Source organism: Idiotropiscis lumnitzeri, chromosome 14 (assembly GCF_059441095.1).
Source record: "Idiotropiscis lumnitzeri isolate Australia: NSW breed Sydney's pygmy pipehorse chromosome 14, RoL_Ilum_1.0, whole genome shotgun sequence".
NCBI classification, from domain to species: domain Eukaryota; kingdom Metazoa; phylum Chordata; class Actinopteri; order Syngnathiformes; family Syngnathidae; genus Idiotropiscis; species Idiotropiscis lumnitzeri.
The window spans coordinates 15,728,333-15,754,401 of record NC_142404.1 but is presented as its reverse complement, the minus strand read 5'-3'; the positions used below and the strand labels follow the sequence as shown (position 1 = coordinate 15,754,401).

Genomic DNA, 26,069 nt, shown 5'->3' with positions numbered 1-26,069 from the left:
AGTGCAATAGATTGCAATGTCAATATTTGGTCGCAGCCCCAGAGAGATAAGCAATGTGGTGAGCATGAATGACCTGGTAGTTCATGATGGCACGCAGGCACATGATGCAGACGTGCACGTCGTCTTTCTTGCACACCAGCCTGGAGTTCTTCAGCGTCCGTCGGCTGGGCAAAGTGTTACATCTGAAAGTATAAAAAAAAAAAAGTCTTGAGAAGTTGGTGCGATTGAGGGTGACAGATGCCATTTGGGAGGGGAGCTCACCCCCCACCCCAAAAAATAAAATAAAATGCCATGAACTCCTTCACACAGGGAGGCTGTGGAACATACAAAAGCCATATAATCTATGGCCTAGCTCTCTTTTATGGCTCTTAATTGAATGTTTTCACGGCAATATCAATAACACAACGGCGCCTGGCTCATTTGCATGCAGACAAAAACAAGGATGACTTTTCTCCCAGTCCAACGCTGGCATTCGAAGCGAAATGGCTAAGCAGCATCGCCAGAGAAGCCACGAAGGGGAACTGTGTTTTATTTCAAGACTCACGTCGACTCGCAAGGTTTAATTATTAGTCTGGAAAAATGTATCTTCGGGCTATTAATGACAGACACGCCAGGTCATGTCAGCAGGAGGCGAGACACTCCTGTGAAATTCGCAGCATGCGCGTGTGCCGGGAGTCGCAACGTAAGGACAGAAAGACGTCTGCAAGTTGGTGAATATTTGTCATGAGAAAAGCGGCACCCCACTGAGATGAAAAAGAAACTCCTAGATGAGACTTTTTATTATCTCTTCCACACCAAATTGCTCAACATCTAAGCATGACACAATGTGATTGAAATGTGCGGACAAAATGTCTTCATCTCAAAATCACAATCATGATAAAAGGATTGCGTAACAACGCCAAAGAGTAATTCTGACAACTCGCTTGGACTTGCCCGAAACTACCCAAAAAAACTTGACTCATCAAGCCATTTAATATTTTTAGCCTTACACATTAGTACAGGCGTGGGCAAAATGCGGCCCGGGGGCCACATGCGGCCCGTTAGACGTTTTAATCCGGCCTGCCGAACTTGAAAAAAAATTAATAAAGATTTTTAATGTTTTATTTTCTAAAAACTGTGGTTTTTTTCAAATACATATATATTGTTGTAATGCTTTTTTTCACTATCATTTAAAATTAAATGTATTTTTTTTTTCTCCGATGAGGTGAGGTGACCAAAACACTCCATCCATCTGCTCCTGGTCCGGCCCCTCTGTCAAATTTTAGAACTTATTGTGGCCCGCCAATCAAAAAGTTTGCACACCCTTGCATTAGTACATGCTTAAATTATTCCTTGAAAGTAACACCAGACACTACAACTTCATCTAGACACCACACACACACAGACGCGCACGCACACACACAAAGATTAAGTTCATACCTAGCGCTTGTATTGCTACCAAGTTACATTGCGACAGGACGTACCGTCTTTTTTGCGAACACTTTGGACAGTTGAGTGAGCTCGGTGACCTTCAGGGTAGCAGTTTGAAAGAGAAACAAATATTTGAGGTATTGTTTTTTTGGCATTTTTACATTCCATATTGAACAACACGGCCGTTACAGAGGCTGTTTGTGTCTAGTGCTCAGCTCCTACAGGGCCTTTGCATGGAAACTGCGCCGGATGGCATTCGGGGAAAAGGGGGGGGGGGGCACAGAGGGAGCACACAGGCACGGAGGCAGGAACAATAGCGGCAAGAAAAAAAAAACTATTTGCTCCGAAGACAGCGCAGGAGTAGAGGCTGGCAGTACAAATAATTCACATCCCCGACACAGACAGCGCAAGCGGGCTGGGATGAGAACAATGAGCCAGGGGTTGTGTGTATTTGAGAATGTCTTGGGATGGATCGGGGGGAGGTGTGGAGGAGACAGAAGTTTGGACCTGCCTGCTGTCGAAGACGGGCAGACACAAGAGTAGACTATCAAGGACAGAATAAAAGACAGTCAGCCTCATTTCGAGTGCTCGGATTGATGTCGCTCATTCGTAAATCAAACCCGATTCATGTGCTCGTTAGGAACAAAGCAGGTGAATGTCCATTTTACAAACACGATGGGACCAAAACGTTGTCCGTCGGAGCAAACAATGTGATGTGGTTAAAAATGGTTGATGTGATCATGTGATTCTCAGTCTCAATGGATGGAAGTGTTTGTGCGCAAGCGTGTTCAAGTTAACCCCTTCAAACTCAAGGATTAGAGGTCACACACGGCAATGTGCTGAAACAGCAATGGAACCGCAGGGAGGATTACGCAATATGTTAGCGCGAGCTTATGAATTTCTTACTACCAAACCCTCTCGTCTTAAATTGGACAAAAAAGAAAAACAACATTCTTTGATTCGGTCACGAGACAAATCGGTGTTAGTCATGGGTCAACGCCCGTGTTATACAAATGTGTCTTAAGACATTTAAAGTCACTGACTGCCCACGTGGCGAGGCATCAAGAAAGCAGAACATACCGTAACGTTGAGTGGCGGCCCGCCCGGGTGATGCCGTTCCCGCTGAGCGGCGACGACAGCGTGCTGCCGCCGTGAAGGTCCTCAATGGAGCGACTCCAAGGTTTGGATTTGTCCAGCAGGGCCTCGGCGCCGTTTTCCACGGAGTCGCCATCGAACCTGACGCATCATGGAAACAAATGTGGATTTTCACGATTTTTGGAGACAAAAAAAAAAATGTTCATTCATCCCAGAGGGAAAACTCAGCAAGTAAAAGCAGCACCCGTAAAAACAAATAATGATGGATTTAAAAAAATGTCCCGGAAGGTAACTTGATAAATTTGTATGTGATTTCATTTTAAAAATAATTTTATTGTCACCAGAACCCTCATACGTCCAAATATAGAAGTGCAAAGATTAATTGACAACTAATCGATTCTGAAAATAATCGTCTTTTTATGTAATATCGCTGAATCGTTTGGACCCTTTATCCGATAATCATCCATGAAAGCAGACTAATTATGTTTGTGCTGAATCAAAAAGAAAAAAACATTTGCTTTAATGATCAACAATCTGCCAATTTTGTGACATTTGTCAGTTGTTGTTTTTTTTTTGCTTATTAAATTAGTTTTTGAACATGTTGTCGGGGTGTCGATATCGGCGCAAAATGGTTTATGACAGAAATATAAACAATATTTAAGGGGAGTCCTTCGGAAAATCCACAAAAAAAGGCCTGGTGTCCAATCCGCATTTGCATTTTAATTACCGACCAAGAAGAGCTGCTGAATTCCACCAAATATTTGATTTCATTTCAACTTTCACTTCCGAACATGTACTTTAATTTCATCAACAACATTCTTGACTTTGTTGCACTTGGCAAACTCCAAATCTTGACTTACGATTGAAATACAAAGTTGGCTTTTGGGTTCTCAGCTGAGGGTAAACAAACATTCCAAATGTGGACGTCGTATAATAACATATGGTGAAGTGGCGTGCTTGAATTAATCACTTAAGTGCCGGCTTCTTAGAACAAGGGACCTTGTGACTGACTAATAATGTCGCCATCAATCTTTGGAAGACGCCAAAGAGGCCGAGTGACTTTTTTTTGCAGCTCGCATGCAGCAGTGTGTGCCGTGTGCGACGCTTCAGCGACTCTGCAGAATGGCAGCATTGTGTTCTTGTCGCTTGAGCACCGAGTCGAGCGTCGGGGCTGCGGGGTGAATAGGCTGCAAGTGACTTACGTGACGGCGTACTGTGCAAAAGAAAGATATTCCACCAGCACGTCCAGGCCTTTGTTTTCTTCATTGAGGAACTCTCGCACCCATCTGCAAATGGCAGAAAAATAGTTTTTAAAAAAATTAAACGAAACAGAAAAAAATGACCCAAACGGATTTTAATGAAACTTTGGAGCAAATTTTCTTGAATTATTTTTACCAGCATGTTCTAAACAAGTTTTCACAGAATTTTGCTTGTTAGTATTTCAATTTCTTTTTGTTATGAGCATTTCGTTATTGGAGTGTGAGAGCGTTTCAAAGTCATTGAACGTGCTGACAGTGTTTCGAGTGAAAATATTGAAAAGTTGTGATGGACAAATGATCGAAACGTTCTTATAAACAAAGCTGAAACACGTAGTTGAGGTAAAAGTGTTTCAGGTGCGCATCAAAGGGGGGGAATAGCTTGTGGGTATGACAGAATTTCAAGAGCGCATATAAGAAAGAGCACTTGTGTATGGAAACAGAAAAAAGGAAAGTAAGAATTACTTTATAGAGGTTGAAGTCCAAATTTTCATATTGTAGCAACACTAATGTGAGCAAAATAGATTTTGCCCGAAAGGCACTTAATTTTTTTTTTTTTACAGCAAACTATTTGAGACTGAATCAACAATGCCACCAGTTCAATTTTGCTCCAATTGCTTAGAGACAGGGAAAAAAAAAAAAAAAAAAAAGTCACCCATCACGTCCGCAAAATCAACGTGGACTAATCAATGATTATGCTCTTTTGCTAAAGGCAACTGACGGGAAACATCAACACTAGCGCACTTAGAATTTTGCTTTGGTAATCAGAAGTGCAAAAAAATCATCAACAGTCCATTCACATACAATCAAGAGACACTTTCAGGGCTGCACTTTATATAAAAAAACTTTTTACTGTTTTCCTGGCACTGAATTGAAACAGTGAATCTTTATTTAGTCCAGACATCTAAAGGTGTTTCTCTGACAGGCCCAATTGTTTGCTAATGAGAGAAATTTACGGAGTATAAACATAATGGCACCCAGGCATGCTCGTTGGAATTGCACTCAAGTGTCCTTATGAGCCCTCCTGCAGTCTGACTGAGTGCGCATGACAGAGGGTCCCACTAAAGTGGTGCCTGGTAGGGTTGCTGGGGAAAAAAAAAAAAAGCGGCAGGAGGAGCAGTCATGTTGCGCCACATGGTAATCATTACCACAGGACAAGTCACAATCCTCCCATTCACCACATGTTGGTGACCACCACGCAACATGTGAGGAGCGCAGCGACAATCTGCTATTATACGCAAGCCTCCCCGCTACGTACGTTTCACCTCTGAACACAAGTTGGAATTATTCACTGTCTGAGCGGGTGACATCTTGCCCCCTCGCCACCGCCAGCGCGACCCCCCCCCCAATCCTTCTGCCCCGCTCCCATTATGCTAATGCTCCATTGTCGAGATTAAGACGATTACTGATGTAATCTAGTTTACTGGCATAAGGTCTTGGACAATTCAATTAATCTGTGTAAACAATTCCTGGACTGTATTGACATCCAGACGTAATTCCCGATGGTTTATTCTGAGGTCTGGTGAGGAAACGTCCATCGTGTAAGTGTGTTTTCAGAAACAAGAGCTGATGTGAATGTGATAGTCAATTCAACAAACTGTGCCAAAATTGCGTCTAGTTAAAATAGAGCAGCTTTTTAGTGTGGTGTGTTCCGGGCCGAGTAAGGAATGTGCTGGTGACCGCTTTCAATGATTTGTCATGTCATGTTATGGAAAAAAATATATATATATCATTAACTACCATTGACGGCTAAACACGTCAAAGATTTTTTTTACTCGGCTGGTCGTGAACGAGTTAATATGAGCTGCTTTTTGAGACGTCAGTACATAACAAACGACACAAGCTCTCGTGCTCTGGGATATGCCAGTACTCGGATTTCCCTTGTTAAAAAAAAAATTGGCTTTTCACTTTTTTTTTTTAGACAATTTTTCAGGTGCCACATCTTGGTGAAGGAGGTGATACTTCAAATACGGTTTTACATTTACCAGAGCACCACTCATCAGACTTCCACAAATTCGAGGTGACATAAATTCTGTATATTCATATACGCTGTCTTGATATTGTGTTTTTAACCGGCCGCAAGAGTTAGCATGCCTGCAATTCATGAAATGAATACGACAGCCTTGTGCCGACCACGGAAAAGTTACTGTAACAAGATTGAGGCAATCAGTTAAAAAATGTGATGCGTTTTCCCCACTTCCATCGTACTTTTTTTTTTGTGTTTGGTTGTGTTAACAGTCCTGAGCCGACTCACCCGATATGATTGGTCCGCAATGAAATTTCCAGTTCTCTCAGGACTTGGGTGGACTCCTGAACTCTTCGGCGGAATTTCTAAGGAACAAGAAGGATGAGTTAATATTTTTTTAAGGCCATCTTGGTCTGAAAATCAATTCCAAGAGCGGGGATGTTTGTGGCCAGGCTATAATTCTGAAGGATAGCAGCAGCCACTTACGACACATATACTGAAAAAGCAAGGATTGGGTTCGGCACGCAATATTATCTGGAGTCGTTAAGCCGCCAGTAACCACCGAGCAGTAAACGAAACGGGGAGCTGACTCACTGGAAACTGTGAATATGTAGTCCTGCATGTGATCTTATTATATAGCACGAAGCTTGCCTGGCAGTTTAATAACATTTACTAAACAAAATTGGTTAAAAGAAAATGGCAGGATACGGCGGCAAAAAGTGAAAACGTGACACGAACAGTGAATGACTGGCTGGGCCCTTAAAATAGTTACACAACTAGAAGGACAAATCTAGTCAAATAATAAGCAGTAGTGAGTAAATTGTGTCAGACATGATTGTGTTCAAGGGAGGAGGACAAATAAAGTTAAAGACAGTTATTATAATCAATATTTGCTCCTGAAACTATTTTGACTATTCTAATTTGGATAAGACCATAGCAGACAAACAAAAAATTACTAAGAATGCTAGGAGGACACGGGAGTGAAAACATTGAGGGGAGAATGTTTTCTTGTATTTCGAAAGTTTTTTTTGTTGTTGTTAGTTACAAGGTTACTTTCTGTATCTAGAAAAATGACACGGGGATTCCAAAATGGTGAGTTGAGGAAACATTTCCTATTGAAGACCATTTAAAGTGAAAAAAAAAAAAAAAGTCAAGAGAATATGGCAAACTCAGAGAAGAGAGTTGTTAACAACACTGCTAAATCTTGATAATTACAAAAAAAAATTGTGAATGTTGAAAAAAAAAAAATCAACCTGTTGTTTCCGCTTTCAAATGCTGTGAGGGGGGGGGGGGGGCATGTCCTCCAAAAAATAGATGCTACTACTTCATCCAGTAACTTTCTTACACCATCATATCGTTCCATGTGTGAGCCGTGAAAATATATCCGCTTAACGCCTCTGGTGACTGGAATATATCCCAGTGGGTCATCCATGAGAGGCGCTAGCTAGCTACCAGCTAGCTAGCAAGCTAACATGATTCTATGGATCCTCTAGGCCACTGTAGTAATTAAAAAAAAAATAAAACATTAAGTAAACTTGCGGTTGTTCGAGCTCACCAAAATAAAACACTTAATTATTTATTTAAGTAGGTGCGACTCACGCCGGATGCCCAACTGCGTCACGAGTCAAAACCAGTTCACATCTCCACAATTGAGTACGACATTGTTCTCAGTCTCTGCCGTTTGCACACCAATTATCTTCATTTTGAAACACAAAAATCTGTGTGCCATTTTTTTTTGTGTCACGTCTTGCTGCATGACATTTTGAGAGCGTCAACAATTCCATGTAAGATCCATACAACAAGAGAACCGTTCCCACCCTGTGTCTCCAGGCTTGGGCGGTGAACGTTTGGCACATGAGCAGATGAGAAACTCTTGTTTTTATTAGGGAGGAGCCCTTTTGTGAGGAAAGCATATTTTGGGGTACTGAGCAGGCTCCCAGAGGCAACACTCCCCCTCTCCTTCTCTTCCCCAGGCAACCGCCGCGCACTCCACTTAAGTACAACCAGCTGCGACCCAGAGGAGGCGGCGGAGAGCGAAGAGGAGCAGCGAAAGTGTACAAGAGGAGAATTTGGAGATGTTGGAAACATATCAATGGCTGATACATTCTTGAGGACTGGTTGGATGGGAGCTCAAGCTCCTTGGGCGCCGATTGGCCGGGAGCTGCCCCGAGGAATGCACCGGAGCCTTCCTATACAGAAAGCTGAGGCAATGACCTCCAGCTCTCTCGCCGTCGCACAAAGTGGCAATTGTTTGAGTTTGAAGAAAAGGGGGACGGCGCAGGAATGTAGAAAGAAGCCCCATAACTCTTTCTCTCTTCCTCTGGTGCCTCTTTTTGTCTCCTTCCCTCACTCTTTTTCTCCCATCCTCGTTTTTACCCATGTCGCTCATCGCTCCTCCTTGGCAAAGCTCACTTTTACTCTCCAAATTAACAGATGCCAGTACTTCGGGCTCTTGACTGAGAGACAACAACATGCCGTCGTCAATTCTGTTTACTGTTAAAACAAAACCGACACATGCTAAACAAATATATCATCTCGGGCAGGCGTGGGCAAACTAGGGCCCGGGGGCCACATGCGGCCCGTTAAACGTTTTAATCCGGCCCGCCGAACTTGAAAATAATTCAATTAAAAATAAATGAAATACTGTGGTGTGTCAAAGATATTTTGCTTTAATGCTTTTGTTCACTTTCATTTAAAATTAAATATATATTTTTTTCTCCGATGAGGTGAGGTTACCAAAACATTCAATCCATCTGCTCCTGGTCCGGCCCCTCTGTCAAATTTTAGAACCCATTGTGTCCCGCCAATTAAAAAATGTGCCCACCCCTGTTCTAGGGTGTATTGTTGAGTCAAGAACTGGTTCGTCAAAACGTCGCATACTGCATGCCACACACACACGAACAGCTTGTCCTGATAAGGCAACACTCCCATGAGCCGAGCGTACTTTTCATCGTTTGGCTTTTTAAACTCTTCTAAACATAACAAGTCACCCTGCTTGGTCTAATGATTGACATGCAGTCCAGTCAATGATTGCATGGCCACAGAGTGAGAATCCGTCCAAAGACACTGAAAAGTTTCCAATCAGCTTGCGTTTCTGTTTAGGTCTACCGATGAATGGAAAAAGCCACTGAGCCAATCCATTCAAATTTTTCACCGTTTTGACAGTGCAGACAAGACAGATTAAAAAAAAAAATTTTAAAAATAAACAACACGCAAGTCTCTTACCCGTTTGAGTAATGTTGAACCACAACTAATTTAACATGCCACTCATCACATTTAAGATAGAGAACTAAAAATTGCGAGAGATTATTATCGCAATTTGATTTTTGGTAGTGTCGAATGATTTGGGAAAAATAATCGAGCGGAAGCCCGCAAGCAATTTTTGTCTTGCAAAACTAAGCAAAAATAAACAAATAAATAAATAAATAAATAAACTGCAGTTGTACAAGGAAAAATGGGTTGGGTCACTTTTAAATCATGGTGCTAGATTACGATAAAAAGCTAGATTAATTTTGTGCTGAGACGATTATGTATGTTCTATGACATCATTATCTTCATCATTTTGTTGCAGTTTTCAACACAATGACGTCACGGTAAACCCATAGAGGGCAACCAATAAGAGTTTCAAGTCTGACATCATCGATCGCAATCTTGGCTTTTATGGATAAAAAAGCTTCACTTTACGCTGAGAAACACTTGTTTCTTGTTTTGTACTAAGAAGGAGATTTGTGTGCTATCTGTGCTCAGCTGGCGAGACATCCCGGACGAGAAAGCACTGTGCCATTGGAGGAATAGGACAACACAATAAATGACAAGGCTGTCTCACCTTTCTTGTGACTGCCGGGTCAAGATAACTCCTCAGCTTTTGGATGTATGTGTGTGGAGGGTTTTTCACTTGGAATCGCTCCTGTGAAAAAGAGAAAAGCCAAACAGTCAAAGGAGAGAAAATGTTTTTTAAGCAAAAACCCCACCTACGCAAGTTTGAGGACAATGTATAATAAATAAGCCGTTGTTGAAGCCAACCGCTCGGTTATTCTTCAGTGGAGCTTGCTTGCGCTTCAGTGGACACAATGTTTAAAACATCGCCGCGCATAAATGAAAAACTTGACGTATTGATTAATGAGCGTCGCTGCTTTTCTTGGAAAATGGCAGCCTTTGCTTGCGTAACTTTGGCTTCTCGGGCTAATATTTCCTTTCTGGCACAGGCTAGAATTTAGCCTCGTTTGAAACGACTCTCCGGAGCGTTTCTAAACTGTCTGTTGGCGCCTCTTTAAAGCCGGCACAAGAATGTCAAGTTTCGGACGCGCCTAGCTGCTGAAGAATATAGCGGCTAAAACTAACGTCAACGAGATGCTCTGAAATTGGTCGTGCGGTTGTACACGATCCCCACAAAACCTGCCTTCAAGCTTGTCAAGAAATGACAACAATGTCGACGGCACTCCAGTTTGATTCGCTGGACAAGGTTAAGCCATCCCTCCAAATTGAGGTAGACGCTGTAAATAGCAAAAAGATTAGCGCTAATTCAGATCAACGGGATTATTAGCAACTTGTGGGCTACTTTGTGTGGCCCAAAAATCCTTGTACACCTTTTGACATTTCAAGTATTTACAACATTTTGAAGAATGATCTCCGCGTTAATGACTATTAGATTTGTGCAGAATGGTCACATGACTCCAAACGGACAAAATCTCAAACGCCCTTGGCTGCCATTTATCTCGTGTGACTGTGACATATTTGGTCGAAAATGCTAGTGCTAGTTTTATGTTTGAGAATACAAAGTTTTTAAATGACGTTTCTAAAACTGAAGTTGGTTAAATATATGTGAAAGAACATTTTAGCAAAATGTAATCACTCTTCAGTCGCTGGCCGTCTTAACCTTCCCGTATCTTGAAAGCGTTAATATTTAAGCGCTGAGCCAGCATTTGCAAAGGGTTGTTGTTCAGACAGTCGAACCTGTCATCTCCAATCCTTGGGCTCCCCCAGGAAGTGTTGCTATGGTAACTAAGAGACACCCCGTCGCTTTGACACAGGAAAGTACTCAGGACAGTGATCAACTTGGGTGCATTGCCCGACAAGTGGATTTTTTTATGACACCACTATGAATTTTGGGCTATAAATGCCGGATATAAGAAGTTTATTCACCGCGGTTCAAAATGCCGGGCTTGTGTGATTTACAACACACACAAAAAAAAAGAAAATCAGGTGATAGGCCACATAAATGATGGAAAAAGTTCTGACATTATTCATTCATGTTGTTTTATTTTCTGTGCCACAAAAACCTGCCATTAGAACCCGGGATGTGGAGATTTTCGATCCACCATAAGTACGTGGGACACGCCCATTTTACGACGGCTAATTAGGTCAAGCATTTAGAAGATGGATGCTTTTGGAAACTGCACTCCAGATTGTAAAAATGAGTCCTCGCGTTTGGCTTGATGTCTGACTAACAGTAAAAATAAATAAATAAAAAAATAAAGAATCTCTGACTTCCACTCAGCCGCCCGGTGGGCTCTGTGGCGCTGTTCCCTTCAGGGTCACTGGCCATCTATACACTCGGGGTGGGTGGTGGTCCTCATCCCTTATCCGATTTTCTCTTCTGCTCACGAAGGCAGAAAACTCTCGTCACGGAGGGTGCGGGCCGAGTGGAGCATCGAGAAGTAAAAAGCGAATGCGCAGTGTGCTTCCCGAGTGTTATTTTCCACAGGCAACAGTGACGCAAATAACAAGCCGGGATATTTAACTAGCTAACCGAAGCGAACGCCCCGCTGAGCCACTTAAGCCACTTGATGCCGGGCCAGTGTGTCAAGACAGAGATAGAATTAGGAGCTGATTGTCTCAACATTTGCGTGTGGAAAAATTAGTTTATTTATTAGTTTATTTATTAATAAATACTTTTGAAAATGCCAGAAACAAAAAGTATCACTATGTATCAGCTGGCCTTTCCCAGAACAGTTCACTGTTAAAGGCGGTGTTACGTCGGCAGACACGCACTCGTTTTTAATTAAATCGGACAAAACAGGTCTTTTATGCGACAGCTGGAACAGCCCATTTATTTTCCGTAATTCACTTCTATTTCTTTGTCTCTTCCGCTAACACATCCAATTTCATCGCTTTCAACTCCATTTTTTATGACAATTTCTAACTTGTAAGGCCATTTTCACACCCCCTCAGTTCATTCATCAGGAAATATAATCAAATGCACATCCTTCGCCCTATGAGTCCACAAAAGTGCTTCGTTGGCATTCCGGAAGAGAAGGTCATTCTTTCTCCAGAGCTGCAGGAGGCTCAGCTTGTTCTTTGTCAAGCGCTTGGCAGCCATCGTGCTGCGTTGAAAGGTGGGCTTGGTAGGTGTGCTAGGCACCGCAATAACTGCTCATGTAGCTTCGGGTAACCAAACACCTCAGCAGTACGAAGAATAGTAAGAGCCAATGAAAAGTGAGCATTTTTAATTTTTGGAATGTAGCTTATTTTTATACAGATCCTATGTTGGATCGGATAAGTGTGCCTAATATTGTGGCCAGTGAGTGTAAACCTCAAACGTGCGCAATCAAATTGACACCAGAGTTCATGTACGCATAACCCACCTGATCGCAGATGAGCTCCCACTTCTTCTCGTTGTCATATTGCCGCAACAGGCGCGCTTTGTCTGGCGGGAGATTCATCGAGTTCTGTAGGAGAGAAGAATGTCGCAGTTAATTGGCCGTGGATGATGAAATATCGCCACAGCACAGGAGTGAGTCCGATCGACAATGGTGCTCACATGCACCGAAGAAAGAAAAGTGAGCTGAGTTTGAATATTTTTGGAAAAGGCAGAAAATTAGATTGTGCAGCAGTACCTAATCGTGTGGCCCGTGAGTCACAGCAAAGCAGAGATAGAATAAAATTAAATACTGACTCTCTGGCTGCGTTTCTTGCTCATAATTCGCTATGTCACAAGGAATCATTCATTTAATTTTTTTCCAAGTTCGGCGGGCCGGATTAAAATGTTTCACGGGCCGCATGTGGCCCCCCGGGCCGTAGTTTGCCCACGCCTGAGTTTTAAAACCGCAAACTCCCCCCCTTTTGATGTCCAAAATTTGAAATTCTCTCTGCTCTGACATATTAAGTCTGAGGGAGCGAGCGATAAAAACAATAAAATATAAGCGTTTTGGTTTTGCTTCTTGAAAATGTTTCCCGCCCGCCCAGATTGGACAGTCCGGATCATCTATCAGTGTTGACTGTCCATTTTCTTCTCCGTGGATTTTCCAGCTGAGCTCTCCTGGGGTGTAAATGGGAAGCTAGACGATGAATGATGAATACCCTCCGATGAAGTCTATTTTCATGAATGAGTAATGCAGCGTCAGGTGCTGAGCGAGCGTTGGCCACTCTCCAGCTGCCTTCGGAGTTCTTCGGCTATTGTCGTGTATTATTGTCTGGCCTACATGCTACATGCTCATGTCGTGATTTAATATTGAAATTGTGCATTTGTAACACAAAATTTGGACAATTGCTAGATTGTAAACATCCTCGTGACCGTTTTGAGCGACTGATATTAGAAGCGTTCTTGCCAAGAACAGATTGATACAACTGAACTTGGTTGACAAGGAGTACAAAGAAAGGTTTCTGTTCACTCCCTTCCCCATGGCAGGAATGACCGGCAAATGTAATTAGTATTCAGCAGATCCTGCGAGGCCACAGATTGCTGCCAGACTCAATGCTGGGAATCGGGCATTGTGGCCTTCTACCTTCAGACTTGCAAGCTTACGACATTTCGGCGTGGAAGACAGAATTATTTTTCCCGGTGAACCGTCTAGACCAAGGGTGTCAAACCCAGTTTTGAACTCAGAAGCCGGTCAGTAATTGTTGGTGCAACAATTCTTCAATCTATTTTAAAAGGGGAGGATCGGTAACAAATAAATTGCAATACCTCATATCTCAATGTTGTTAAAAGTGAAAAAAAAATGTGCTTGAAACAGGAAATTGAGGCACAGGATTTGCGTGCGCGTCGCGGGCCACATAAAATTAGGTCGCGGGCCACATCTGGCCCCCGGGCCTTGAGTTTGACACCTGTGGTCTACACTTTCTTTTGTTAAGTTTGGTGCTTATAGAATGCAATTCTGTGGGAATTCGAAGCTTGGTCAAAATGCTCTCAGACAATATAAAACACTGCTTGGAAAACAGAGGACAGTGAATAATTATAATTTAAGAACACACGAAACACCTGAAAGATCAGTCACAATAAGACTTGCTTTAAAAAATTTTTTTTAATATTTTGCGATGCGCTGGCTTGTGATAGAAGAAGTTTGGCTAATTTTAACCTAGCTGAGGTGTTGAGCACCTTTAAGTCGCGGCGTGTGCACTCAGCTGTGGTCGTCCTGCTTGAAGAAGGTCCAAGTCGAGCAAAGAATTCCTTGAACGAGTCAACTTCACGTCGTCCAAACGCTAATGAGCTGTGACAGGCACTCGACATAGTGGAGGTCGGGTTACCTTAAATCCACAACCACTGAATGGCGTCTGAGTGTACGCGCCCGTTAGTTAAAACTTGGGGGAGAGGTGACATTTTAGCTAAGCGATGACGTCACCACACGCCTCATAACTAAACGGATTGTCACGGTTGAGTTAAGAGGTTCGGCAATTCATTGGGTCAACTGATAACGCAAGGACAAGATGTTATGGATCAGGTGATGGAGTCGTTAGGACGAAACCACAATGACACATTTGACTCATTAGCGCATATCTAATGGAGCCAGAAAAATATCACATGCTCTGATAGCGGTCCCAAAAAAAAAAAAGACAGGATCATAAATGATTGCGTAACAGATTCCTCCTTTTTTTCCTGCGACATCTTATGGCACGATGTAATTCATCCCATAATAACTCGTCACCCACAGCAGCTGCGAGTGATCTTCCGGGCAGCTGTGAGGACTGCGAGAATAAAGCTAAAAAAGCACATCGCAAAGTGTGCGGATAAGTCCTGAAAATACAAACACGCAAACACGTGCAGCGGCATCCGACTGATACCGCGACCTGAAATTATAACCGTGCCTGTGAGCAGCTAGCATAACTGAATGCAGCGACCCAAAATATGAGACACTCCCGGCATGCAGCAATTAAACGTCAAGACGACGCTGGGGAACTCCGGCAGACTTCTCTGGCGGCCGGCCCACATCTGTCCTGCATGTTAGTGAATTTGAGATGACGCAGGACCATCAAAATCTGTTCTATAGGTTTTATTACTTCCTCCGTTGGAATGACGTGACACTGATGTGGCCCCGATTGGTGAATTTAGCCATGTGTCACATTTCAGTTCAAGAATGTAGTACGAGGAATCTATACCACTGTAATGTACGTACGGCACTATAATTAGTGGACATCCTCACCCCTCACCATAAACTTTGCTTCATCGTCACTCTCAAAAATTAAAATGGCAGATACAAGCAAAAAATTGAGAGGCAAGCGCTAGAACAGGGGGTCTTCAATCCTGTTCCTCGAGGGCCGGTGTCCTGTCTGTTTTTCACCCCCCCCCCCCATCTTTTACTCATGAACAGCGAATCATTTTACAGTAGCCATGCGTCAGCCTGGGGAAAAAATAAAATCAAACGACAAACAATGGGATGCTATTGTAATATTTCATATAGTGTCGCACCTTTCATCTGTTTTGGACTGATCCGGGCAAGGAGCCCGCGCTGAGCAATAAGTGCACATCGCAAATGAATTTCTAAGGCAGCGAAGAAAAGTTGAAAGCGTCACTTGCAGGTCTTCATTTATTCACTGTCTGTCTCGACTTTGGCGCCACTATTCTTGCAATATTCAGCAGAATTCTGGCACGAAAAGTGCTGCGAAATGGGCGCAGCTCCTTCGATTTATACGACCTCGGCTCCTTCGTCCGTGCTGCTCGTTGTGTAGCTGGCAGATGTGGCCCGAAGCAGGTCACGGCACTCGTTACAACCTTAACAGCCTCATCAAAGACGAGGGCTTTAAATGTCTTACACTTACTGCTGATATCACGTTGTTTATCGTGCTTCGGGCGTTAAGATTCAAGATACAAACAATTAGCAGCCATGGATCCTCTCATTTAAAAAAAAAAAAAAAAAAGCCCAGAGTCGTAAAATGACTAAAAATAGGCAGCTGGTTTAAATCCCACCACGCAGCCACCATCTGCCAGGAGGTCTTGCAGGGGCACAACCTTCCCAACACAGCTGGCTGGAGGAGCTAAAAAGAAAACACAGCCCACATGACAGACATCCTTCACTCTCATACGACTGCGTGGGTGAAGCAAGCTGTTTTGAGAAGCCGTTTGAACTTCCGAAGGTCTTCGAACGCTCTCTGCCCAACGCTGTAGTATCTGCGCCTTTGAATGCGTGCGGCTCTAAAAGGCGGGCGGGGCCTGTTGAGTGGCTTTTTTCCATTTGAGTCTCCAATAACATTACTCCGCATGGAAAAACAATCAAGTTAATATAGGACTGAAAATTCCAGTATTCATCATCTTACACGACGTGACATGCCACAACAAGAATCTGTCTGACAATATACCACGTGTAAAAGCAGAGGCATAAGAAATATTTTCTTAATTACGCCACGCGCCGGAAATGAATCACCAACGCTCACCTAAATGATTATTGGGTGTCGTTTAAAGCATTTAACGCAGAGTTAACTCGCTCCAAAGCACAAACTTGGATATCCTCAAATTGGCCGAGCGCAATTAAACGGAGTGGAGGGAAAGGAGCAGGGGAGCATGGAGGGCGCGCGCTTCCCCAAGCAGGCAGTCGGCCGTTCATTATCACAGGATGCCGCTCTAATCCGTTGAGGTCTGCGGGGCCACAGGTGTCCCCCGTCTGTTCTCAGATTATATTTGTAATCCCCCCTCCACCCTCCCCCCTCCCAGTTTGACCCAGCCGCCGTCTTCATCGGGGGACGGTACTGTTTATATTTGTGAAGCTGTTGGCTGGAATGTTCTACGACTCAACGCACAAGCGCATTCCAATCAAATTCCATCGGAGAATCTATTAATGATCGTGGGTTTGGACAATTTGTACGACAAACAGAACTCAGAGGAGTCGGTAGCTAAAGATATTTAGGATGATACCCTGGAAGTGAAATTTTCTCCGAAACATCTTGACTGTTATAAAATGATGTCCTTAAAAACAGGAAAATGATAACATTAAACTCTAAAATGCCACAGAGAAACTAGTACTGGGCAATTAGCGTCGCAACTATCAAATATTTTAAGAATCTAGATTTAAATATTCTAATATTTCATTGATTAATCGGCTAAAAATGCATTTGCAAAAATGAATCATATTTTTTCACTTTTGAGTGTGTCCGGCTTTAAAAGGAAGGGGCCTAGTCTGGTGAGTGACGCGGGCGTCAGTGAGAATAAACGACGTGCAGGGCTGCAACTAAAATTTTAATAATCGATTAATCTGCCGATTACAAACAATTATGATTCAGTTAAAATAGGCAAACATGTTTCATGGAGGACTACAAAAAAATGAATTAAAAAAAATTGGATATTTATTTAGTGTTGATTAACTGCAGTTCAGATCCTTTTGACAATTTGAAATAAAAGAGGTTATAACTGATTTATTATCAAGAATAACTGTTGATTTGATAATTGATTAATTGATTATCGTTTAATCGTTGCACCTCCAGTGTATTTATGTGCTTATTTCATTTGTATTTTTACCGTTTGTTCAGCTGTTTTGTTTTGGGTTTTTTTTTGGTTCGGCTATTTTCAAGTTTAATAAATGATGACCGACGAATAGTCATGGCCTGGTGATCCAAATACTGTTGTGGAAATAATTTCCAATGCCCAGAACATTATTAAACTTCTAAATATCGAAATATTTCTTTCTGGGTCCTCGATCTTTGCTGGTTTTTGACGAAAATGGATCGTTTCAAACGCTAATGCTGTCCTAAGAAATCTTTCACGCAGTATTGCATCAGCTGTGTGTGGGTGGACTCAAGTCGGACAAAATAATAGAATATTGAACATGGACAACAGATGGCCTCGCTACTCATCCGAGCAAATCTCAACAATATTGGCGTAAACGATGCAACGAGACAAATATTCCCCTTGATACAGAAAGGGTGGACGCGTTCCAAAACAGCGGAAACATTATGGAGATTGGTTTGGCGCGGCAGGGAGTTGTCCAAATAAAACAAGTGTTACATGACCACTGAGGAGGTTCGCTCAGGCCAGATGTGAGGTTGCGAAAGTGTACGCAGCGGGATGGACTGTGTTCTTGCTCCAAGATACAAAGAATATGAATAGAACATGGACAAATTATGACTTTAAACACTTTTATCGTTATATCAGAATAATTGTTGGACTTCAAAAAGACTAATTGTTGCATCATTCTTACGTGAATATTGAAATCAACACGGGAGATGGGATACAGGAAATGGCTCAGCCGCAGAAAGGATATTTGGATGTATGACAAGGCCAAAGAGAGGAGGGCTAATTGTCTAGCACGGTTAAGTCGAATCCGCAGATCCTTTAATCCTGGTCTTCAATTAATCACAACAGCCCAACATGTGCAACTAAGTCATAACCGGAACCTTTTGGAAAAATCTTCCTGGCGTATTGTTTCATTCTGGATGACCTTGTAGTTGGAGCAGCTTTGAGCAAAAATCGGACTCACACTGCTTCGATATGACAAAAATTTATTTTTGATTAATGGTTTAATTCCTATTTTTTTTCTGATTGTGTTAGTTTAAACATGGACAAATGACTTCCAACGGCGGGAAATAAAGGAAATTAGCGGTAGAACCACTTGGAAGTCAGCTCGGTCACACTGTATTATTACCGGTGCGTAACTTATATTGCATCTGCATGGCCACCAAGAAGGTTCATGTTAAAAAAAAAAGAAATTGCCTGTAGCATTTAATTACCGCTACTTTTCTCCTAGATTTTGAACCATGTGGCTAATACAACGGTGCGGCATTTTTGTGGATTTTTCTTTCACCACTAGGGGCGCTCTATAGTTCTGAAAATACGCTAAATAAATCTCCATTTTTTTTTCTCTTGGGTCTGTTCTGCTTTAATTAGCAAAGCTGTTGCTGTGTTAAAAGGTACTGTTTTAAGAATCTTTTTATGTGCCTTTATGTGCATTCACAGTAGAAAAAAAAGTTTTGTACATGCAATAAAGAAACTCACTTTTTTCAAAATAGTAAACCACGGCTTAAAGCCTTTATTTATTTTTTTATTTATTTTTGCTGCAGTTTATATACGTTTGCGCCTTATAGTCCGAAAAATTCTGTTGCCTGCCCTTTTTTTTTTTTTTTCAAATCTCATTAAGATGGACGTGAACTAGCATCAAAATTTGTATTTTGCATTAAACGGTACCAAGAATATTCTTTTCAAGATAAACTTTTGTTCTTTTCCAGGTACTTTGAATAGTAACAAGCCAAACAGTGGCCCATTATGCAGAAAATTATTTGTGGTATTTTTCCGCTCGTAAATAACAAAACAAGTAATCAGTGCTTTTCATCTGACATTTGGAGAGGAAAAAAACTGTGCGCTTGTGTTGAATGTTAGTCGTGTCGTATTTGTACAGTCAGGAGTTTGACTGGAATGTCATCCCTCAAGCTCCACTATATCATGAGTGGCCGATTGGTTTAACAGGTCCCCTGTAGGGGAGGGGCTCTCGGGGTCCAGTCGAGCCTGAAACAACAGACTGCTGTATTGTCTGGAGCCAGGATGGGGTCTGTATCAAACACTGGCAAAAAAAAAAAAAAAGTACATTGAAATGCAACAGGACCTCCTATTCTGCACTGCAGATGTTAATTCTGGCAACACACTCGTCAGCCGGCTTGCTTCTTTTGTGCGTCAAGCGGCTTCAAAAGGCTGTTGGTGAACAACAGGCAGGCAAGGAAAAATTTGGGTCAACCAAGGTCACAAATGTTTGCAAATAGACAACATGTCATCATAAAGTGCACAAACTCCTCCCTGGCGTAGGCGGCACCAATGCGAGTTTGTTCCAAAAGGCCTCATGATGACAGCATATTAAGTGAACACTTCCTGCAGCTCTCCAATAACACGTTTATTACACAGAGCCAGAGTTGCTCAAGGCGGAAAGAAAGAAAAAAGACGACAACGTCACAAGATATGGCACCAAAACTACGATTGGTCAGCGTGACTTTCGAATGTCCGAATCGAGAACATTAAATGTCAACATATTCTTGACTGGTCACAACAAACGAGAAGACGCTTTGGACGCCGATAATCTGGCCTCTCAACGTGCAGCCTGTGCAGATCTTGACAATGATAAATGCGCTACAACATACAGCTTGGGATTTTACGTCGTCGGGCTGCACAAAAAAAATTTAAAAAAAATACTCGACTACCTCATAAAAACAACCTGGCTCGACTTTTCCAACAGCTCCTTTTAGTGGTCAGCCGACAGCTCATAAGAGGATTTTGTGCAAGTCAAACACTGTAATAAATTAGAAATCGATTTTTTTTTCGGAGTGTTGAATATCCAAATGCCCTAATCTTGCAATATACTACTTTAAAAAAAATATTTTTAACATTTTCTGGATCTGGTTTCGAATAAACAGTATTGTGAAGCCGTACACTATTTTACAACCTCCACAAACATCAATAAATTATACTAATTATTTGCTACAATGTCATTATTTAAAAATACTAATTAACTTGTGACAGAATGACCTTGTAAGAAAAAAAAATAAAAAGTTGGACGCCATTAAATGCAAGACCCTTCCATCACCCTTTTTCAGGCGAGGAAGTTCACGAGTAAATCAAATCACCCCCGGTCAAAATCATTCTGACTCAAAGTTGGCATTCACGAATTAATCTGAGTATCAAGTCCTGTTCGGTAGTCTGCCACCCAAGCAGCCGAGCGACAAGCAAACAGCCTCTCACTGACCTGAGAAGAACAATGCCGAGAGAGGCCCAAAAGAGACCTGCTCTTACATAATCCGCTGAGCCGCTGCCAGTCAGACAAGATGCCTTCGGGGTCCGCTCTGGGGATTCTGAGTGGCGCATTATCACCTCGCATCCGCACCCCCCCCCCCCTTCGAGAGAGATCCGAGCACTGGCAGCCTTACGATGTCGCTCCCCAAGCATTTCATTTCATGGCTAATTGCTGGCTGGCTTCCTGCCGGTCCGAACACACGTAACATGCCATCGTCCGCAAGCGGAGGGGGTGGCCTCTCGTAGGCTGCCGCTTTTGGATCCGGCGCCAGGCTCTGTGGTGGAGACCCAGTAAAATAAAGAACGCCAGTGTTCGCTCGCATTGCCGCACGGGTTTGGGCCACTGAGGGATGCCGATTCCACAATAGCCATTGCGCCGATTTTAAACTCATTCACTACCAGCTGAGTAAAAAAATGGATTTTGACGTATTTAGCCGTCAATGGTATTGAATGAGTTAATGAAGAAGAGTCAAGATGAAAATACAAGCAGGCCAAGATGAGTCACTTCCTGGGTAACCCTTGTTAAGAAACGTCAATTTTTTTTCGGCTCACCTCCAATTATATGGATTAAAGAACGAGCACCTGGCCACAACACCAAAGCTTGTTCAAAACTTTTTAAGCGCAGATGACCCTAACATACTGGAAAGCAACTCTAGGCTTGTTGAAACCAAACCGAAAATTCTTCAATGGCCAAGACAAAATTGAAAAGCAACAAACGTGGAAGTCAGGGAGGAATTCGGTGTCCGTGAGGCCATCGGGGACGTGTCACATATTTGTGAATCCTCTTCAATTAAAGCGGAATGTCCGTCTTCACTCTGTAATTGTCCACATATTTCTGGTCCTAGCTGAGTCAGCCACCAAAACCAAAGCAGTGAGCGATAAACGCTTTCCAATTGTTCACTTCACAGGACCAATCACAAAAGAGTCCCAATATAGTGGATTAAATATTACCGACGTGTGTGAATAATAAAAAAGCGGTCATTTGTCACGGGGAGATGATGAGTGAGGCGCACCCCCAAGTGATTCACCTGATGCGCGTTCGCCATAACGAAGCACCAGTAACATCACCGTCATCGCCGGTAGAGCAGCCTTCGAACAAATGAGCTTAAAAGTAATCCGGCCAGACTAACTGTGAAATGCAACTGCAACAACAGATAAACCTTCAAGTGTCCATATGGCGCACGTTTTCAGTCGTGTCGTGTCGTGTCAACATCTCCCTGCGCCGGTAAAGTGGCTGCCAGTTCATTTGACGCCGTTTTCCAATGGGGTTGAGATCCACTCCCATTGCTCCCAAGATTGGTGACGATTCTCACGCTCGTCTGCGGGAGCCGCAGTGCACTCAAGGGACGTAACCGCCACTTTGAAGCTGTTTACAATCATTCGATTCTGGCTAAAAGGCAGACTCGATCAACGAGGGGGGAAAAAATTGACATTGAGAGGCTTCTCATGCCGCAGATCGGAAGACAATTTTGTAAAAAATGTTGCCCTTCAAAGCCACGAAGCAACTTTTAACCGTTGATTTGCAAGACTTACACGACATTTGCCCTCCTTGTTCTTTAAACAATGACTATTTGGGTTTAGATTCCCGCCCGCGGCGCGGCGTGGCCAAGGACACGTGATTGTCAACATGCCGCTCTTATCATGGCAGACAAGATCAACGCTTGACTGTGGGAATTTTGGAGATGGCGACGACAAGGGACGTTCTGTCATACCGAAAGTTTCTTATTTGATGCGGAACAGATGTCAAGGACTTGTTGTTGACCTCTTCGGCTCGAAATCATTATGGGACCGTGTCACACTTGAATACTTAAGTAGAGTGAAAATGGCTTCTAAATTTGACATGCCACAGAGAAGAGTGGTTTTAAAACACATTCACTGCCAGCATCGGTAAAATGAATGGACTTTTTGACGTATATAAGCGTCAATGGGACTGAATTGAGTTAACAGCCCTGTTAAGTTCCAATGATTGGAAAAAAAAAAAAGACTTTTCGCAAACACTTTGGGCATATCCATGCCCTGCTAACCAAGAGTCAATCAAATACAAATTTTGCCTACTTTTTTTTATGCCTTACATATAAGTACACGTTTCAGGCATGGAAATTCCCGAGTTGTCCAGAATATTTCACCATCTAAAGCCCCAGGGTACACACATCGACTGTCACATTGGACTTTGGAATTTTTGCTTCTCTTCTCTTCCACCTTTTCTGGAAGCCGTGTTTGCACTCACGGAATACAACGAGGCACTCTAAAGAAGCCACAGGAGCACGAAGTTCCCATCTACACACTGGCTGGGAGTCAAATGTAACGTGCCTCCGCCTCGCTTTTTTGGCCTTTCTCTGTGCGAAATGCAAGCACTCATGGCCAACAATGAGGCGCTCAAAAGCAGCCACGCCAGCAGACTATCCAAAGGGAAGCAGAGGTGGGCGACTCTCTCCAGATGCCAAAGTGTGGTCAATTGCATGTAAACACGCCTCTTTCTACTCCAGAAAGCTAAAAAAAAAAAAAAAAAAAAAAAAAAAGGAAGAAAATTCACGCAGCAACCACACGCCTTGCTCAATGCTGACTGGTGAGACAGTCGAATGCGTTTGTGTTGCGGACACCACCAGTTGATTTCATCTTGCTTTGACTAATCATTACGAGTCTCCGGTGCAAAGTTTGTCATTGCAGCCCTGATTCATGAGTAGGTGACAAGGGTGGTTAATCAGCAGCCGTTTAGATTTTCAATCCACGGTGATAAAGCAGGCGTAGTCATCACAAAGGCAAATCACGGCACACATGAATCGAGTTTAAATGACAGTAAGGGAGGCTTAAACCCAGCGATTAGGGCTCTAAATTCCTGTAATGCTGGAGGGCTTCAGAGCGGGAGGCATCACACAGGCACTGAGGGGGTGGGGGGGTCGTCATGCTGTGTCATTTTGGACACCCGTAGACGCGACGGCGGAATGGAAACGCGCGAGTGGACGTTTTGGAAAATGAACCGCGTTATTGTTCCGGAAATGTTGGTTGGCGGTCAAACGGAGGCCCGGCGTATGCTAAGTGTTGAGTTTCCAACGATTGTTGTTTTGGTGCGTCTTGGTGTGTGGCAAAGACACATTACTGACAGACGCTGGCTCGACAAAATGTTTTGGAACAGCGAGGCAAATTCTTTCGGTTTTTCCACTGCCGATGGGAGAAAACAAACAATTGTGGACCAAGTTTGTTTTGATCTCGTCTACTGTTCATGAAACTTTTAAAATGTTTGCAAAAAATAATAAATAAATCCCAAACTCAACCATTTTCCAAATTCTATGTCAGGTCAAGACAGTCTAATCAACAAGAAGCTCATGAAGGAAACATCCGTCCTAGCCAAAACCGACACAGATTGCGCAATCTGTAAGAAGTCGCCGACTCGAGCTAAGTTCCTTTTTTCGCTGAGCCGCTAATGTTTATGAGCGCACTATGAGCGGGCGACAATCACGTTTGACCCATATTTCTGAACCACGACTCAAATTTCACCCCTGCTGCTCGACTGCACTTTTTGTCTTCTGGGGGGGTTTATCGGCTGGCAAATAATCGTTGCGACGATAACGCAAAGCAGGAGATATTACTATCAAAAGTTTAGTTTAACAGCGTTGAATCCCACCGTGGAATAAGATGCAGGCTTATGCAACGCGAAATTAAAGAAAGGCTGTGTTACACAATTTAGTGGGTTCTTTCAAGTCACATGGCCCACCATTCCCAAAAATAATAAAGAGGAACTTTTGTTTATTCATTTTGATCTTATCCTGCTATCAAAAGCTAAAACTAAAATCTTTAGATGAGATATTTTTCAATTTTGATTTGACATTGTCAGAGAGGCAGTAAGTTAACTTTTAAAAAATACAGAATGGTTGCACGACCATGATTCGTCGAATAATCGATCAAAGAAATGTATCCCAAAAAAAAAAAAGCACATCATATAATACCAACGACCGGAAGTTACTCGGGCAGCATGAATTAATCTGCTGTTAAATGAATCCCTCCGACTGTGTAAATCAAAACTGAGCAAGGTTGCATCAGCCAAATCAGTTTTTAGCTCCAACTTCATAACTACAAAGAGAAAGCGTTCCTCAAAGGCAGATGCAGCTTTTTAGTTATGTTTTCTGCATCATGTGGTACGATTATGTCATCCCATTCTACTTAGGGAGTGTTAACTTTTTTTGCTAAATGTAAAACAAGACCATCCTTTTCTGCAGTGACACATGGTCTAACCACAAACCTCAAAGTTGGAAAAGACAGAATCAAAGCCTTTTGAAATTGCTATTTTCCTTCATCCATTTGCTATTTGAAGTGGCGCTTTGTTGAGAAATCATGAGCTGGATTAATTAGTGTCATAGTCCCGTGACTCTCAAACTGCGGAATGTGAAAGAATCTCAAAATACTATTCAGTTGTATTTGACTTTTTTATTGCAATACTTGGAAAGCCAAGTTTTGTTTTTGCGTGATACAATTGCGATTTAATGCCTTAGTCAAAAGAGTTATCGAAGTTCATGAGTTTTTCCATTTTATAAATTGTTATCCTGGAGTAGGGGGTTCCATGATTAGGGTTGGGTCCCAAAATGAGATTTTGATTCACTTTTTGTGTATTTTAATGTGAGTTTGCGTACAAAAAAAATGATGTTATGGTATTATATGTCACATTTCCTTTATGTTTTGGAGCTGAAAACGTTCGGGAAAGCAAGTAAACGGGAACAAGAACCAGGACCAGGTTTTGGTAACAACAAAAGATATCAGGCGTGTTGGACGCCCAAGGGTCCAACCCATACTCACACAGCTGTCGCGTCCCAAGACGGACAAAGAACAAGCAAATGTTTGAAAACTTTTTTTTTTACTCACCAAAACGATAGCGAATCTTTCCTCCAGTTCCCCCGGATCCGGCATGGGTAGTTTTAGGGGCATGTTGTGGCCCCTGAGATCCGTGTGTTGGTCCATGCTCCCTGCGTTCCCCATGTTGAGTTGGAGCGACCAGTTGTTTAGTTCAACCTACAAATAAAAAGTATCCACACGCGTTTAAAAAAAAAAAAAAATTCTATTCCTTGCCCGTGCTCACTTCTTCAATATATCGAGCACATGTGAGGAGTGTGGAGGGGGGGCAACGAAGCGCGGCGAGACCCTGGTAAGGACGCATTTTCCCGGCAGCACAATGCAGAGGAGAGGCGGTTGGCGTTGCTGGTGGTGGGAGTCGTAAAAACAGACCTGGAAACTTCTCTCGCTGTTATCCGAATCTCGCCCAATTTCGATCGCGCTTCCAGTCGGCGAGGATGACGAGGGGCATGATTCACGCTTTACACTTACTTTCCACGTCGCGGAATAGTCCCGACGAGGAGGTGATGTGTTGTGTGAGTGTGTGCGTGTGCTCATTAACTAATCCCTCCTCTGCTGAGAAGATAGTCAAGGAGGAGGAGAA

At 42.8% G+C, this 26,069-nt stretch overlaps 1 protein-coding gene across 7 annotated transcripts in view; it reads right to left on the bottom strand.

Annotated features, from left to right (window-relative positions):
• The window catches only part of fmnl2a (formin-like 2a), a 39,580-nt gene extending 13,511 nt beyond the window's left edge, over nt 1-26,069 (bottom strand). For 2 of the 7 annotated variants that reach the window (XM_088314351.1, XM_088314353.1), the window contains exons 1-10: nt 25,859-26,067; nt 25,499-25,645; nt 12,312-12,395; nt 9,554-9,634; nt 6,016-6,092; nt 3,708-3,791; nt 2,491-2,646; nt 1,922-1,954; nt 1,464-1,508; nt 74-182 (exon numbers count right to left, since the gene is read on the bottom strand). In XM_088314351.1, coding sequence (XP_088170477.1) covers nt 74-182; nt 1,464-1,508; nt 1,922-1,954; nt 2,491-2,646; nt 3,708-3,791; nt 6,016-6,092; nt 9,554-9,634; nt 12,312-12,395; nt 25,499-25,645; nt 25,859-26,023 — 981 coding nt within the window. In that variant the 5' untranslated portion in view covers nt 26,024-26,067. Of the gene's footprint in view, nt 1-73; nt 183-1,463; nt 1,509-1,921; nt 1,955-2,490; nt 2,647-3,707; nt 3,792-6,015; nt 6,093-9,553; nt 9,635-12,311; nt 12,396-25,498; nt 25,646-25,858 lie in introns of all 7 variants that reach the window. The other 5 variants (XM_088314355.1, XM_088314357.1, XM_088314352.1 and 2 more) reach the window with 4 other exon arrangements.